This window comes from Choristoneura fumiferana, chromosome 29 (assembly GCF_025370935.1).
Source record: "Choristoneura fumiferana chromosome 29, NRCan_CFum_1, whole genome shotgun sequence".
In the NCBI taxonomy this organism is placed as follows: domain Eukaryota; kingdom Metazoa; phylum Arthropoda; class Insecta; order Lepidoptera; family Tortricidae; genus Choristoneura; species Choristoneura fumiferana.
The window spans coordinates 11208881-11225948 of record NC_133500.1 but is presented as its reverse complement, the minus strand read 5'-3'; the positions used below and the strand labels follow the sequence as shown (position 1 = coordinate 11225948).

Here is a 17068-nt window from a genome sequence, read left to right as displayed (position 1 = left end):
AGAAAAGTATCTTTCGAGGACCAATGATCATCATTAAAAATGCAAAAAAACAAGTAAAATGGCTGTCGGTTTTCAATTGTCTTGGAATAATTAGAGGAAGGGAAAATTGCAAACATAATTAATAATAGTAACACCTGCAGCAGTAACATTAGTACTAACTACAGTACAAATTCAAATACAAATTGAAAGAAAGAAAGAAAGGTTTATTTTGGCTCCAAAAGTACCACCTAAAACTAAGACTAGAACTAGCACTAAAACTATGTTACTTGGTGACACGGCAGTAGCAGTAGTAACTTTCCGGATTCTTCTCAACAGAGGTTTTCCCGAACCGGTAGTAGATTTTTTTTTGACATTCATGTCCTTGATATACCCTAAATTAAATAAAGATATTTTGACTTTGACTGACTTTGAACAGTACTAGAAGCAGTAGTACATTAGTATAAGTAGTAACAGTAAATAACATTAGTGCTACTAAAGTCACTCGTTGTACTTGTAACACGGCGACTGAGTAGACGGAACTGCGCTTGAGATAGATACACACTCAAACACTGCACGATTTTCAAGGGTTGGTTTTACAATTAAAATAGTTTAATTGAAGAGATCGTGGTGGCGTAATGGTTTTAACCTATGGCCTCTCAAGCAGAGGGTCGTGGTTTCGAGTCCAGAGTCGCACCTCTGAGTTTATCCGAATTTATGCGCAAAATTACGTTCCAAATTTACCATGAACCTCACTGTGAAGACAAATATCTTGAGGAAACCTGGACACACCTGCGAATGAATGGTTATTGTACTTACGTCATCGTTCTGCGGTGGGGGTGGGGGGTTGTTGGGTCCGGGGGGAGGGGGCACGTAAGAGTTCGGGCCGCGGGTCGGAGGCGGCGGCCGGATTGGGGCTGGTTGCTGAAAAATAAAGTTAAAATAAATTAATATCGCGGAACAATTCACACCGATTAAACTGGTTAAGCTATAGAAGCCTAGAGTGAGAAAAGAAGCAGTGGTGGCCCAGTGGTTTGACCGGTATCCTGCGTTTTCAAAATTGCGTATAATGTACCTACTATTTTCATGTGTGTTTTCCTGCATTTTTTTTGTTTTCTTATGTATAGTTGTGTTAACTTTTTTTGTATATGTGTTTCTGTGTTAGTGAATAAATGTCTACTTTATTTCTTTCTTTCTTTTCTCAACTCACGATTTTCTCCAAAACAAAAAAATCTCATTGTATTTTCTTATATGTTTTTATAGAACACAGTAGGTTAGGTTAGGTTTGTTTTTTGTAAGTTCCGAAAAAATATAGTTTCAGAGAAAATCCTGAGTTGGGAAATGAAACAGTTTGGCAAATTACATTTTGGGAACTGGTTTGACCTATGGCCTCTCGAGCAGAGGACCGTGGGTTCGAACCCCGGCTCGCACCTCAGAGTTCCTTGGAATTCATGTGCAAAATTACATTTGAGATTTACCACGAGCTTTACGGTGAAGGAATGCATCGTGAGGAAACCTGCACGACCGGCGAAGAAATTCAATGGTGGCGTTCTGAGAGGAGGACTGTGCCCAGATGTGGGACGCATAGGCATATAAGTTGGTATGATGATGATGATGATGGTAAAATGTTAAGTCGAAGTTTAAGTCGAGGCTTGAGCCCAGCAGTGGGAAGTTACACAGGCCGAGATGATAACAATAAGATCTTCAGACAGTTGGTAACTTGGTAGTCGTGATTATTTCCTTTCATCCACTCAAAGGTTGACTGGTAGAGATAACTTAAAGGGACAAGTCCGTCTTTGTTTGATTATACACTTTATCGTACCGAAAGAAATACAAAAAGGTTACAAAAATAAAGTGTTAAGTACAAAGGCGGACTTATACCTGAAGGGATCTCTGCCAGTCAGCCTTTGAGTGGCAAAGAGCAATCAAAATAAGACCGAAAAATAGAGCAAAACATTTGAAGAAATATAAACGCATACATATACAATATATAAAACATTAATATGTATATCTGTAACTAAATATAAAATAAACAAATACAATACATAAATAACACAAGTATAAAGGACATGTATCTCAAAGTTTGTCAATTGTATTTAGTTCCTTTTCTTTTGTACACTAATAAAGCTTACACACATACATACCTACAACATACTCGTATATATGTTCTCCAAAACTCATGTTGACCTTAGTTGCTGCTAAAGTTAATACAATAGTTATAAAGATAAACATATGAGGCTCTATCAAAACTATCAAAGCATTATTTCGCTTTTTCACGGTCGGTTGTTTCGCATGATACTTTAAGGCCAGTTCTACTTATGTTTAAGTTTCGGTTAACCAGCGATTAGCAGTTTTGTTTGTTATGCTAGTTTCTGCCGGCGACATAGGAGATATTGAGTAGAAGAAGTATTTTTATGAAAAGGTAGTAAACGCAAAATGGGCCGACTCAGCATGTGTTGTTGTGACTAAGGCTATCATAAGTCAGGAATCGTCATACGTTAGGTTTATCCTGACATGTCAGGATTTTTAACCTTTTGCCAAAATTGTGGCCAGACTTGGTAGGTGTCAGGATTTTTAGAAATGATACAAATATAACAAAGTTACATATGAATATAGTAAAGCGTAAGTTTTCAACAAAACCAATAATATTTCTTTCAAAACACTACAGTACTTTCATTGTAGCATGGTGCGGGTGACAGCTGTCAATATCACAAGACTAGAGAGTCAAGTGTCGAAGCTTGAGTCGATAAAGCGAATAATTGCAAGGTCCGCCCGGATTGCTACCATCATCTTGCTCGCTAATCCTGCCGTAAAGCAGCAGTGCTTGCACTGTCGTGTTTCGGCGTGGAGAGTAAGACAGCCGGTGAAATAACTGGCACTTGAGGTATCCCATCTTAGGCCTCTAAGTTGGCAACGCATCTGCAGATTTTGGGCGGTGGTGATCTCTTACCATCAGGGGACCCACTTGAGAATATTAGTGGAATTCTAGGTTGGAATATTATTTGACACTTAACTAAGGCTAACGCAGTTTGCTAGAATATTCGTTACTTACCTTAATAAGTACCGATATAACTCAAGATCCATTAGGTCCCATCACTAAACGAGTCTCTGGTGTTATGTTATATGCATCTTACGTTTCTTCACTTAATTGTGCTTTGAATGTAATTATTTGATTATAAAAATATGATTGATAAATTTATTTCGTACTAGCTGTTGCCCGCGGCTTTGCCCCCATTGTCATTTTTCTTTCATAAAAACCTTCTCTTGATAATACCAAACAAAAAAAAAGAATTAGCGAAATCGGTCCAGCCGTTCCCGAGTTTTGAGGCACGCAACACATTTCACGAGTCATTTTTATTTATATAGAAGATAGATAACATAGTTACGCCAGTCATATTCAGGGTACAACTGAAATATCAAACTCACAAACTCAAACTCAAACTCAACATTTATTGACAAGAAAAATACACTACATCACAACAAAAACACAGTAAAACATAAATAGAGAAGAGAGGAAAATAAGAGACATTGTGCTGTAGTGTGATGCCAAAGGACTCGGCTCAGCATGTGCCGTAGCCCTGTAACCAGAGCTGCAGCGCTGGTTTTCAGCTGAACCCCGGTGAGTGTGCACCCACGTAACCGAACGCGTAATTATTGCGGGAAAAGAAAAAACTATATATTATATTATATATATAAATCATGACAAATATAAGAATTATAAAATACCTATAAACATATATATGCGTGGAAATTTGTACAAGAGGATTTAAAAATAAAAGAGTAGCAATAAATTCAATAACGACAATAATAATATGAAACAATAATAAGTAAGTAAAATAAAATTAGGGACGCCTCAAGTAAGTTGGCACAACTCGGCTCGGCTCTATATACTTCCATATATTTAGACTGCAGCAACTTTTTTAGAGTAAACGAAACGTGCATCAAGCCCCCGCACCACGCTAGAATGAAAGCACTGTAATAGTAAGTAAATCTATGGTTCACAGTTAAACCGGGCCTAACAATTATTCGGCGGTTCAAGGCCGCTGCATTGTTCGGCGCATGCGCGTGGGCAAGAGGTCGGCCATCTTAATTGTTGTGTGAATCATTACTGTAATGTATTTGCCCCTAAAACTTAATAGGTTTTGCCGACAAACATTGTTGTTTTGAAAAAAAGTTGTCAAGAAAGAATGTTACAAGCATGTGTGTTGTTATGTTGTTATTTGGAGTTGAAATAAAAAATACAAAAAGACTCCAAAAAACGAAGCGAAGCCGCAGGTTAACTATGAGAATATTATCTCTTTGTCTGGTAAAGGCAGAAATTTAAAGTGACAAAACTATTAAAATGTTAAATTGACAGAGGCATAGGTTCTGTCGACAAAAGTATACATATACAAATAATATATATATTATTAGATACAAGCGTTCATGAACGATGAAGGGGAAATTTCAAATGGCTGCAAAAGTCGCCGCCCTGCAGCCTTGATATGTTAATGAAAGCTTATAAAAAGAGTAATTAATACCTTGCTAGGATTGCTGATGGTGGGGAATGGTACAGAGGGAGGCTCGTAGTTGTACCCCTTGTTAGGGGGGAGGTACTCGTTGGCTGCCGTCGCCATGGCAACCAGGGAAGCCAGCACGCATGAGAGAAGCATCTGAAAAAAAAATTTAGAAATTTAATAATTTTACTAAAATACACTATGATTTTTGAAAAAAACAAAAAATCGTGATGTCGTAAATTGAGTCCGAGTTTTTAACCTCCGACGCAAAAAGAGGGGTGTTATAAGTTTGACAGTGGCCAAATATAGCTCTGGATAGGAAGATATGGAAGTGAAGAGGAGAGGTCTTTGCCCAGCAGTGGGACACAGTTATAGGCTTAATATAATAATAACAGTATAGGGCCAGCAAATTACATACAAATATCCGGCGCTCGCGCTTGTGAGATTTGTCGTCGCATGCGCAGGGAACTGCGCGCATCTACATACAATGACTGCAGGGACAGTCAGCAACGCAATGGACCTTTTTAACGTTATAAACTTTCGTGATTTTCACTTATAACTATTAGGGTACTAAGCACAGTCACCAGCACCAATATCTGACAAAACAAGCGTGCATAAATATCTGATACGACTCTATTTCTAGGGCCGGAAGGACGTGTCAGATATTTTTGTACGCTCTGCTGTGGCAGATATTAATGCTGGTGACTGTACTTGTAGTTGTCCTAGAAACCTGAAATTTGGTTTTAAGGTAGCTTAAACAATAAAAAATATTTTTTTTTACTTGTTTGTGTCTTTCTGATCTCTGGTCTCTTTTTTTTACAGTCATCCATATTTTGGTTAGTGGGTACATTTAATGCTTAAATCCTACTATGTTAGTAATTATTGATTGAAGCCCAATATATAATATGTAGGTGAGTTAGATGACTATATTTCCACTCCTGCTGGCTCGTACTGAGGCACCGACTTCAAAGTAGTAGAAAAATAGTTTCAAGGTTTTTGAAGTCGGTTCCATTTTTTACCCGACTGCGAATTATGTGTTTGACGCGTATGTATGTCTATTCCTATGTCCTCTCATAACTACTCGACAGCTGAACCGATTTTGATAAATGATACGTCATTGGATTCGGCTTGATACCGCGAGTGACACTGAGTACATGAAATTCTTGAAAAATCAAAATGGCGGACTTTTGGCGCCAATTGTAAGTCTTCTAAAAAAGTTTTTTATTCAAATCTATCGAATTGGGTATCAAATTAAAGGTAATAATTAGCCCATTCTAAATATATGGGTTATAATAGTTTTAAACTACCATTTTCACTGAACTATTAAAAAAGTGTGAAATAAAGTAATTACCTGCCTTAAAAAATACTAAAAAGAAGAAAACAAGTCTAGTGGGCTAGAACTTTGTTAGTAGCTAACTTAAAGTTCATCAGTCGGGACCCATTTAAATCGTGACGCTCAAAAATTCTTACCTAATGGGTCCCGACTGTTGAACTTTAAGTTAGCTACTTAACAAAGTTCTAGCCCACTAGACTTGTTTTCTTCTTTTTAGTATTTTTTAAGGCAGTCGGGTTTTGAATTTTTTAAATTTATTACTGTATTGTTAACAAGTTTTTTTAGTTCCTTTTTATCTCGGTGTATTCTTTATGTTTCTGCTAACGCTACAGCGTTGCAACAGTGCTATGCACCCATAGTGCAAGGACGGACCTCTCTCCGCGATCAATGTTATGCGACGCTGCAAGTGCATCCTAACTAGACCAGCCAGTAACGTGCAGTGAACATTTGCCAAGTAATTTATTGAATCAGGCGTTACTTTGCGGAGGTCCATTTCAATGTTTCTTGCGGCGCATTCTTCTTGGCAATGATGGTCTTTCCGAAAGCGCTGGTAGTTTAAAAAATGACGTGTAAAAGTGCCCATTGCGGCTTATTTACTGAATAAATCATTTTAATTTGAATTTGAATTTTGAATGGAACTAACAATAATTTATGACCTGACAATTAAAATACATAGTTACATGTTGAATTACCTACTAAGTTAATGTCCCATTAACTTTTTCCCTAAGTCAATGCGTAACGTAACTCGAGTAACCTAAAAACCCCCATGCCCCCTAAAAACAACAAACAATTACTATACAACAACGTAATTTACAACACAACAATTAATACAACACAACAACAATTACTATTAACAATTGCTCACCCGCGACTTTATTTAATTTATGCAAGAAATGTGTTAGATGACGGTCGCATGGTGAACTGTTCTGAAGATGAGCTCTGGGTGAGTTCGAAACGCGTCAGTGTAGTGTGGTGGTGGTGATAGAGAAAGCGAGTTGCCCTGCGGCGCTTCTTAGCTATATTTAATTAAACTCGATTTCGACTTGAAATTTGGCACGGAAATGTAGTTTAGATGACAATGCAAGTACAGTCAACCAAAAAATTGCATTAGTTGTTATAAATAGAAAACGAGCCATTTTCCCCAAGACGTTCATATAGCCAAGCAAAGCTAAGAGTGTAAAACTCGAGCATTAAACCCATTTTCCCCTCGACGTATCTATCCACCCTCGCCGTACCGGCTCGGGTGAATATATGAACGTCTTGGTTAAAATGGCTCGTTTTATGCTCTTGTTGTACAATCTACTATTTGACAAAAACATGAACTTTTCCAAGTTAGGTTAAGTTATCGCCTCAAAGGCTTGTTAAATAGCTTTGACATAATTGAAAATCATTGTTTGACTTTACCGTTCTAATCATGACGTTTAAAGATCTCAGTAATGGATCTGATAATTGCTTGGCATTTCGTCCCGCGCGTTTTCAATGTCTTAAACCTTCAAGTTTGTAACTTATAAAGTTTAACGCGTTTTAAGTTTATACTAACAACTGTAAGCACTTCTTCGCACACGTAAATCATTAGGTCCAGCAGCTGAATTGAAATTTCGGGATTTTTGAAATTCCTGTGGGAATTCCTGAGAATTAAATCGTGGTTTTCACGTTGCTATTACGATCATGGTAACGATACGGTGTAATGGGTAGAGTCCTTTAGACAACACGACCACAGCACTTACGAGTTTAAATAAATAATAGTACATTGTGTCTTAAGGGCGGTAAATAAGGAATTACGAACGAGAGTCTATTAGAAGCTCGAAGTCGAAGACTGAGGGCTTTAATGAGTTGACACATCACATTATTAATATTAATATTTTTCAAAAATTGCCGATATCGCTGACTGCGCTCTTGGCAGCGGCAGGTCCCCCGGCCCCCCGCAGCATGTGCCCGTCGTTCTGTAGGCGCTGCAGCACGCCATGCAGTAACAAACACGTTTACCGACCTTGGGCTTCATGACAAGAAAATTAGTACGGGCAATGACTCATTTACCGACCACGGGTTTCATGACAAGCACATTAAGGTTGAGGGTTTGATTTGGGGGGTTGCAACCAAGGTAGCCTGCATGTTACGACACTGTTTACGAGCAAGTGTGATGAAAATAAATAAATATCATATCATGGGACACTTGACACCAATTGACCTAGTCCCAAACTAAGCAAAGCTTGTACTATGGATACTAGGCAACGGCAACGGATAAACATACTTATATAGATAGATACCTACTTAAATACATATTTAACATCCAAGACCCGAGAACAAACTCCACCATCTTGCTGGCTAATCCTGCCATGAAGTGCAGTGCTTGCACTGTTGTGTTTCGGCGTGGAGAGCAAGACAGCCGGAGAAATTACTGGCACTTGAGGTATCCCATCTTAGGCCTCTAGGTTGGCAACGCATCTGCAATCCCCCGGTGTCTATGGGCGGTGGTGATCATCTCTTACCAAAAGGAGACCCACTTGCTCGTTTACCATACAGTCGAATAAAAAAAAACATTGGTATTATTCATACAAATATCTGCCCCGGCCGGGTAACCCGGGACCTGAAGCTTCGTAGTCAGGTGTCTAACCACTGGGCCAGCCGGTCGTCCAAATTTAAATATTGATTCGCTGATTAGTATTAATGTCAATTACTTTTCCAATGTCCTGCTCACGTTCAGTCTGTCTGTGTGCCAGGCGATAACACTTATCATCCACGAATTTGGCCTAAGCGTGGAACGTGGTTGCACTTTACTTCATCTGCGAGTAGGGTTACCATCTCAAAATTTAAAAAAATACAGTGGTATAATCCCTACTTATTTAAAATTATAAATGTGAAAGTCTCTGTCTGTCTGTCTGTTACCTTTTCACGCTTCACGCGCTGAGCCGATTTAGACAAAATTCGGTATACAGATAGTTTGAGTCCCGCCGAAGAACATAGGATAGTTTTTATCCCGGAAAATTGCATAGTTCCCGCGGGATAACGATAACTGAATTCTACGCGGACAGAGTCGAGGGTAACCGCTAGTTAACTATAAACAACTAGGATTTTCCCGCGGCTTCGTCTGCGTGGAAATCGGTTATCGCGCGCTGTTCCCTCGGGATAAAAATTAGCCTATGTCACTCCCTGGCCCATAAACTATTTCTATGCCAAAAATCACTTCGATCCGTCGCTCCGTTTCGACGTGAAGACGGACAAACATACAAACACACACACTTTTGCATTTATAATATTATATAGTATATGGATTACTTTGCTCACCCGTGACCTAACGATAAGTAACTATGCAACAAATATGTTTTGATGCAGCTGGATCGCAGGTGGTAGGACCTTGTGCAAGGTCCGCCCGGATTGCTACCACCATCTTGCTCGCTAATCCTGCCGTGAAGCAGCAGTGCTTGCACTGTTGTGTTTCGGCGTGGAGAGTAAGACAGCCGGTGAAATTACTGGCACTTGAGGTATCCCATCTTAGGCCTCTAGGTTGGCAACGCATCTGCAATTCCCCTGGTTTGCAGATGTTTATGGGCGGTGGTGATCTCTTACCATCAGGAGACCCACTTGCTCGTTTGCCATCCAGTCGTATAAAAAAAAAAAAGCTCCTCCGCCTCCACGCTGTCTTATATCTGGTCGCATGGTGAAATGATGTTGCTCTGATGACGAACTCTAGTTGAGTTCGATACGCGTCAGCGTGGTGGTGATAGTTGAGTTTGTGTGATGTGTGTGTTCTTACAGAGTGGAGGTGGAGGAACTGCAAGAACACGCATTTGTGGCATAGAAATAGCTATCTAACGATAGCTCACGGTCACGGGTGAGCAAAGTAAGTTTATAGTACATCAATATGGACGTGGTCCATAATCCTACAAATATTATAAACGCTAAAGTTTCTGAGTATGTGTGTGTGTATGTTTGTTACTCCTTCACGCTACAACGGCTGGACAGATTTGGATGAAAGTTGGTATGTAGATAGCTGGACATCTGGAATAATACATAGGCTACTTTTTATCTTGAAATCCACACTAATATTATAAATGCGAAAGTAACTCTGTCTGTCTGTCTGTCTATCTGTTACGCTTTCACGCCTAAACCGCTGAACCGATTTTGATGAAATTTGGTACAGAGATAGAATAGACCTTGGGAAAGAACATAGGCTATCTTTTATCGCGAAAAAGAGGCTTTAAAGGGGTAGAAATAGGGGATGAAAGTTTATATGGTGGAAGTTCGTCGCTGTCGACGATAAAACCATGAAACTTGGCATTAAGGCACTTAATAAGAAATAAGTCGATATTTGGTTGAGCTTTTTTGAAAATTCTATGTGCTATTATTGGCAGAATAGGTATCCTAAATAAATTAAATACTTCCCAAAGGTACTATTCCACGCGGACGAAGTCGCGGGCAAAAGCTAGTAGTAAATAAAAATAAAATCTTAAAATCTCATCCGCTTGGTATAGAGTCATGGTACGGGCCAGGTTGCTTATAATGCAACGTCAATTAAAGACCACAATTTAATTTTCGAGGAACCCACGAGAAATAACTATAGTGTACAAGTGCTGATACAGTTCGGACAAGACCGAAAATCCGAATAAATCTTTACTAATGGTGACCCTAACTCCGACACTAAATGCTACGGTTCCACGGTTTGTTTAACCTTCAGATTCAGATCATTTAGCCGACTGCGTGTACATTGCGCGCTGCAAAAGCGAAGGGCTATGTTTGTACCATTCAAACCGCTCAATGTAATCCCTGGTTTGTATAAAATACTAAGTTATAGGTGCTTAAACCTTTAGGAATAGATTCAGGCTAGGCGTGGTTAGGTCGCGGGGTTAGGCGGTTAAGAGCATTCAATGCATGATTGTTGCCTTTGCTAATTGAATAATTGACGACCGGATAGCAAAGTGAGTTTGAACCCCGGCCGGGCCAGATATTTGTATGAAGCCGTGGTGGCCTAGTGGTTTGACCTATCGCCTCTCAAGCAGAGGGTCGTGGGTTCAAACCCCGGCTCGCACCTCTGAGTTTTTCGAAATTCATGTGCGGAATTACATTTGAAGTTTACCACGAGCTTTGCGGTGAAGGAAAACATCGTGAGGAAACCTGCACAAACCTGCGAAGCAATTCAATGGTGCGTGTGAAGTTCCCAATCCGCACTGGGCCCGCGTGGGAACTATGGCCCAAGCCCTCTTGTTCTGAGAGGAGGCGGTATAGGCTGAGATGATGAATACGAATGTTTGATCTCGGGACTTGGACGTTTAAAGTACATGTTTAAGACTGAGAACGACAGCGTTTGATAGCTAATTTAGAAATCCGAATTAAGATCATTATCTAAGAAAAGTTATTGTGAAGCGAGAGTTAACGTAACGTCATAATTGAATTGTACAGGTTATGCGAATGACCTGGAATAGCGGACACGACTGTATTTTATTGTCAGTAATTATGCGTCCGATTATGATTGTGGATGAATTAGATAGCGATTGTTATCGATGGTTAACGAGCTTTTTAAATTGCGAATGAATTATTGTTATAGTTTTTTTTTTATATGGCTCTGTCAGATGACAATGTTGCCAGTGTCTATTTTATAATGAGAGGGAGGAATGAGCACGCGGGTCGTCTGATGGTAAATGATCACCACCGTATGCGTACCAACTACTCAAGGAGAGTTATTGTTCCGTCTACGTCTAGTGGTTTTGCCGTTGTACGGTAAAAGATTCTAGAAAACGAAATATTATTTTAAATGGTTTTTTAGCTAAACATATTTTAATGCACAGTCGTCTCCTGCATTAATATCTACCATAACGGGACGTGCAAAAATATCAGACACCCTACCGGCCCTAGAAATAGAGGCGAATCAGATATTTATGCACGCTTTTTTATGACAGATATTGGTGCTGGTGACAGTACCATTAGCCAAATATGTGGTCTACCACCCTAAAGTTGATATTCGATTGCATGGCATGAAACAATAATGCCAAAAGACTTGTCTGTCAACTTGAAAGTTTGACTGGCAAATGCAAATTTTAGTTTTTCAACAACAATAAGTCCGCCTTTGTACAAGTATCTCAAAGTTTGTCAATTGTGTTTTCTTTATTTTCTTTTGTACAATAAAGAGTTTACATACATACATACATACAATACTGTGTGATTTAAAACTTATAATGTAATTTTAGTAACATAATACAAATTATAAAATAAATATTTTCTAAATCAAATCAGTCGACCTAATAAAACCAATGTGCCAACATAACAAATTTTTACACAATCGAATCGTGGCGCGCGCCGCCCTAGGTTGCACTAGCTACCTTCGTAAACGTGACTTAGCGCTCTTCGCAAACTCATCGTGACGATATTTCGAAATTCAATAAACGAATTAGAGACATGAAAGTGCAAGTTAAAGTCCAAGTTATACGAAAATTAAATAGTTTTTCAACTGAGTTGAATTCCGCCATAAGTATAAGGGCCAATCAACTATTTTACCCACACTTTGGGCGCCTGCGTCTCCTGCGTTACCAAAATTGTCTCTGGCGTTACCAAAAAATCGTACTTCCAACAAGATATTTCACGGTTTAATAGGTTAAACTTACGTAGGATGGCATGTATTCATGTATTACAGAAAAAAACATGTTTACTTACAAAAATCTGCAATTGTTTGAAAAATGTCGCGGACAGATTAGTGTGGGTAAAAAAGTTGATTTGGCCCATAAAACGTTGAAGAAAGTGTCTTCTTTATTTAGTTTCTAATTTCTATAATTTATTGTATTCTTTAAGCAACAACAAAACGGAATTTTGCAAAATAACAGCCCAAATATTACGACCACAGATATTAAACGTTATGACACATTGTGGTGTTACCATTTCCCATCCCACATTAAAAAAACAATGGCCAGTGTAATTGGGACATTGTTGCATTATTTTGCAATGTTAGCGCCGTTGCGTTGCCATGATTGTTTTTTGATTAAACGATGTTCTATTGTGCTGGCTGATCAGAGAAAGCTTTGGTCTAAAGTCCTATTTATTAATTATTAGACTTTCCCGCGCTTTGATAAACGTCGGATGAAATATGGTGGATATTTTTTTAAAGAGAAATGTAGGCCTACGCGGAGTTATTGACAGGGATTTTGTGAGTAAAAAAAATTCAGGCAACTTTTCAAATTGAAAAGTAACATAATATTCGTCAAGCTTGAAGAAAAACTTGCGGTTTTTTATGTGAAACTAACAAATAACAAGAGAACCTGAGATATATAAAGGCGACCTTATACCTCGAAAGGATCTCTTTCAATTAACCTGCGAACTATTGCCAGAATATACGTGTGTTTTGTGTACCGACACAAAACAGAAACCACAGCATCTTAAATATATCATTATGTATTAGTAGTACAAGTCTTTTTAGAAATATAATACAATGTTTACATGCCAGTGCATCTGGTGGTCTGGTAACAATATTTATAAGGCCAATTTCACCACGCCTAAAGCAAAATAAACTGCCTAATACATTACCTACATTTCAAGCAATCTACATTTTAACCTTCAAAACACAATAAACTCATTTGTGTTTTTATACCTGTTTCTTTTGTTATTTATTCATTTCATGTATTTTATGTACAATACAAAGTTATAAATTGTATGCAGCGTGTATTTTTGATACTAATCTTTGATTTAAGTGCTGTGAACCGATATCAAAACAAAATTGTTAATTTAAAATTAACTACCAGAGCGTAATTAATTTTTGAAATATTTCCGAGCAGCAATGTAATGCGTACAATAATTTGATACGAGAGAGAAGCGTTCTGTGACAGCTGTCACGTCAACAAGTGCGACGTTTTGAATAAAAACAAAGCAGTATCACGTAGTGATACATTGCGTGCTAATTAATTTTGTAAGGAAAATAATAAGTCATTTTTTTTTACTAAAACACAATAAAATGAGATTATTAGAGCCTTCACTAACTACCCTTAAAATTTGAGGTAGTATCAAAAATACACGCTGTATACGTACTATCACAAGATCTAAAAGTTATCTCATGTGGCCTCCAAATGCCATTTAAATGGCTATCAGAATCTGAGCCATACAAGGCATCATACACGCCGAACTAATTCCGTATGTAACGCTTGTAATAAAATGTTACGCGAACTTACACAATAGCCTAACGATATTTGACTTTGATGTTAGTACGGTTAACAGAAAAAAAAAACGGGAACGAATCAGAATATCGAATGTTAAAATATCGAATATATTAAAATATCGGTTAGGCTTAGGTTAGGTTAGATTTATAACAATCTAAAAAAAATACAATAAGACAAAAATAGAATAGTTTTTATCCCGGAAAGTCGTATAGTTCTCGCGGGATATTAGTTCCCAAACAACTTTTCGCAGAATTTCATTTCGCCGAATGATCGCTCGCCAACTTATTAAAATGTTTAGTTTTATAAGTGATTTCTTCGCAAACGGAATCGCAAGCAAAAGTTAGAATTTAAATATTGATGTTTTTGTCTGAAAAGACTGGAAGAGATCGCATGTCTTTTGCAATGTCAATATAAAGTCATATTGTATTGTATTGTAGTATTATTTTTCTGTTGACCGTACATTTAGTTAAAAATTTGCTTAACAGCTAATAAATCACTTTGCTTGACTGTACCCATCGTATATTTTGACAACAAAATTGTACACATCCGCACTTTGCAATGTAATTGGTTAATTCCAATTTGATATTTGAATATTATTGTTGACATGCAACCAATGAAGATACTTTCACTAGCGAAAAAACTTGTTGCTCACGTTTTGAATAAAAGGCGCGAGTTTTTAGAGTTTAGTCGAACGTATCATCATCATCGTATGAGCCATAGGACGTCCACTGTTGGACATAGGCCTCGACATAGACCTCCAGTTGCTTCGGTTGGAACCGGCCTGCATCCACCGTGAGCCTGCGGCTTTAACCAGGTCCATCTCGTTGGTGGACGTCCTACGCTGCGCTTGCGGTCTTCATTCGAGAACTTTTCGGCCTCAACGGCCATCTGTTCTCCGTCTCGCTTAGCACTTGTAATTCGCTAAGCATAACAGGGTTCGATTCCCGACGGGGGCAGATTTTTGTATGAACTACACGAATGTGTTCTCGGGTCTTGGATGTTTAATATGTGTTTAAGTATGTATTTATCTATAAAAGTATGTTTATCCGTTGCCTAGTATCCATAATACAAGCTTTGCTTAGTTTGGGACTAGGTCAATTGGTGTCAATATTTATTTTATAACACAGTAGATGTTTTAACACACTTTACATCAGACGAGATACCTAAGGGTCAATCACGGGTCAGTTTAAAAAAATATTACTTATTAATAACTTTAAAAAAATATTTTGTTTTACTCTTGGGAACAATTAATAACATGGCCGGTAATAAAATGAAGAAATACTCTTTATAACAATATGTCTTCATTTGACGTACACGCATGGCGGAGTCACGCCAATTAGCCAATCATTAATGCCGTTAATGTTTTGTTTAAGTTTTTTAAAGAGTTACCACATGCGAGTAAGTTCGCTCACTTGCGGGAACGTCGTCATCCGATTTATTTATTTATTGTGGTGCGAGCCAGTGATATTTTATTTTTTATTTTTAGCCCGTTAATGTCCCACAGCTGGGCAAAGGCCCCTTTTGTCAGCCATTCGTCCCCGTCAATAGCCCCTACCACTCTACTTGAGATGCGGCCAAGTCGTCCCTCCATCTCCTCTTCGATCTGCCTCAGCTGGACTACTACTTCGTATCGTACCGTCTCTCTCACTCTCGTATTAAATAATATAAGTGTCGGCGTGGTACCTTACGAACTTCGATTCTCAAATTTAGTAGTAGCCCTGCTGGCTCTACATTTTTTTTTGTATGTGCAAAATTCGAACTTCCGTACCTTGCCGTCACGCTGACGCTAATTTTATTTAATACGAGAGTGAAAGGGACGGTACGATTTGTACTTCGATTTTCGAATTTCGTAGTAGCCATTCCACGGAGTCCAAAACCCATTTTACTGTTGTGTAATTTTTTTCATAGCACAACCGTAACTCGAAATTATCTTGTCCTTTAGGTACAAAAGCATTACACGCCCTGTCAAAGAGTCTCAAATGTTTATATAACTGGCCATATTCGATACAGTTGTCATTTCATTGTGAATGTGTTATTTAACATTTATTGTAAACTTGCTGATTAGCTTTATAGAAAGTGTACAGCCGTATTAGGATTTAAGAAAGTTAGGGTCAACTGGTAAAAAAAGTTTTTTTTTGTGGTTGTACTGCGTGACCAGATATCTAATAGCTTTGACTAAGATTGGAAATAGATAAAACAGATTTGTATCAAAATCTTTGACTTTGACGCTATGTTACCGATTTTTTTTTCTGCACTTTGTTTTCAATGTCTTTAGTAAAAGCTTTGAACATGATATTATTATTTTGGTGATGTTTCTGATTAAGAACTGGCCAAGTAAAAATAAATAAAAATAAAATTGATAGCGTTGAATTAGAAGTTTGAATTTTATTCACTCTTCCAAGGGATATGTTAAGTATAAACTTCATTGTATTTTGATTTGTGAGGCCAGTAGGCAATGCTGCTCCCATAAACTGTCATTATAATCCGGCCCAGAGGGGCTACTGGAAATTCGAAAATCGAAGCAAAAGCAAACCGTACCATCCCTCTCACACTAGTATTAAATAATATGAAGCATCAGCGGGGCGGCGAGATACAAAGTCGGAATTTTGCACTTCGTCACGAATGGTATGAATAGAGAAATCAAACCAGTGCTACCAACATGACGCGCCAATGCCGCCCCTTGACCCGTCTGGCAGCCGCTTTAGCGGTTTCGGTAATGGAAGATGCACGCATTAGATTTGAATTAAGAGCTTTGTGAATGAGACGAGAGCCCTTCGGAAACCAAAACGAGGAATGTGCTTTTTTGCAGATGTATATTATCTGTCGTAATAGCCGTAGTGGCCTAGGGTTTGATCTATGGCCTCTGGAGCAGAGGATTTTGGGTTCAAACCCCGGCTCGCACCTCTGAGTTTTTGTAATTCATATGTAAAGTTACCTTTGAAATTTCTTCGTCATCGAGATACTTATCCTTTGTATTTAGCACTTTTTTAGGGTTCCGTGCCTCAAAAGGAAAAACAGAACCCTTATAGGATCACTTTGTTGTCGGTCCTGAAATTCACATCAAATACTCAGGTCTACTGTCCCTTGGAGCTGTGAAACAATCAAACTTATAAGCCAACGCAATCAAA

The 17068-nt window shown here is 38.3% G+C and overlaps 1 protein-coding gene across 1 annotated transcript in view; it reads right to left on the bottom strand.

The window, feature by feature from the left end:
- Cpr50Cb (Cuticular protein 50Cb) overlaps positions 1–17068 on the bottom strand; it is a 44896-nt gene that overhangs the window by 11573 nt on the left and 16255 nt on the right. Inside the window, exons 3-4 of the mRNA XM_074109918.1 lie at positions 4497–4628; positions 796–900 (exon numbers count right to left, since the gene is read on the bottom strand). Coding sequence (XP_073966019.1) covers positions 796–900; positions 4497–4628 — 237 coding nt within the window. The remainder of the gene's footprint in view (positions 1–795; positions 901–4496; positions 4629–17068) is intronic.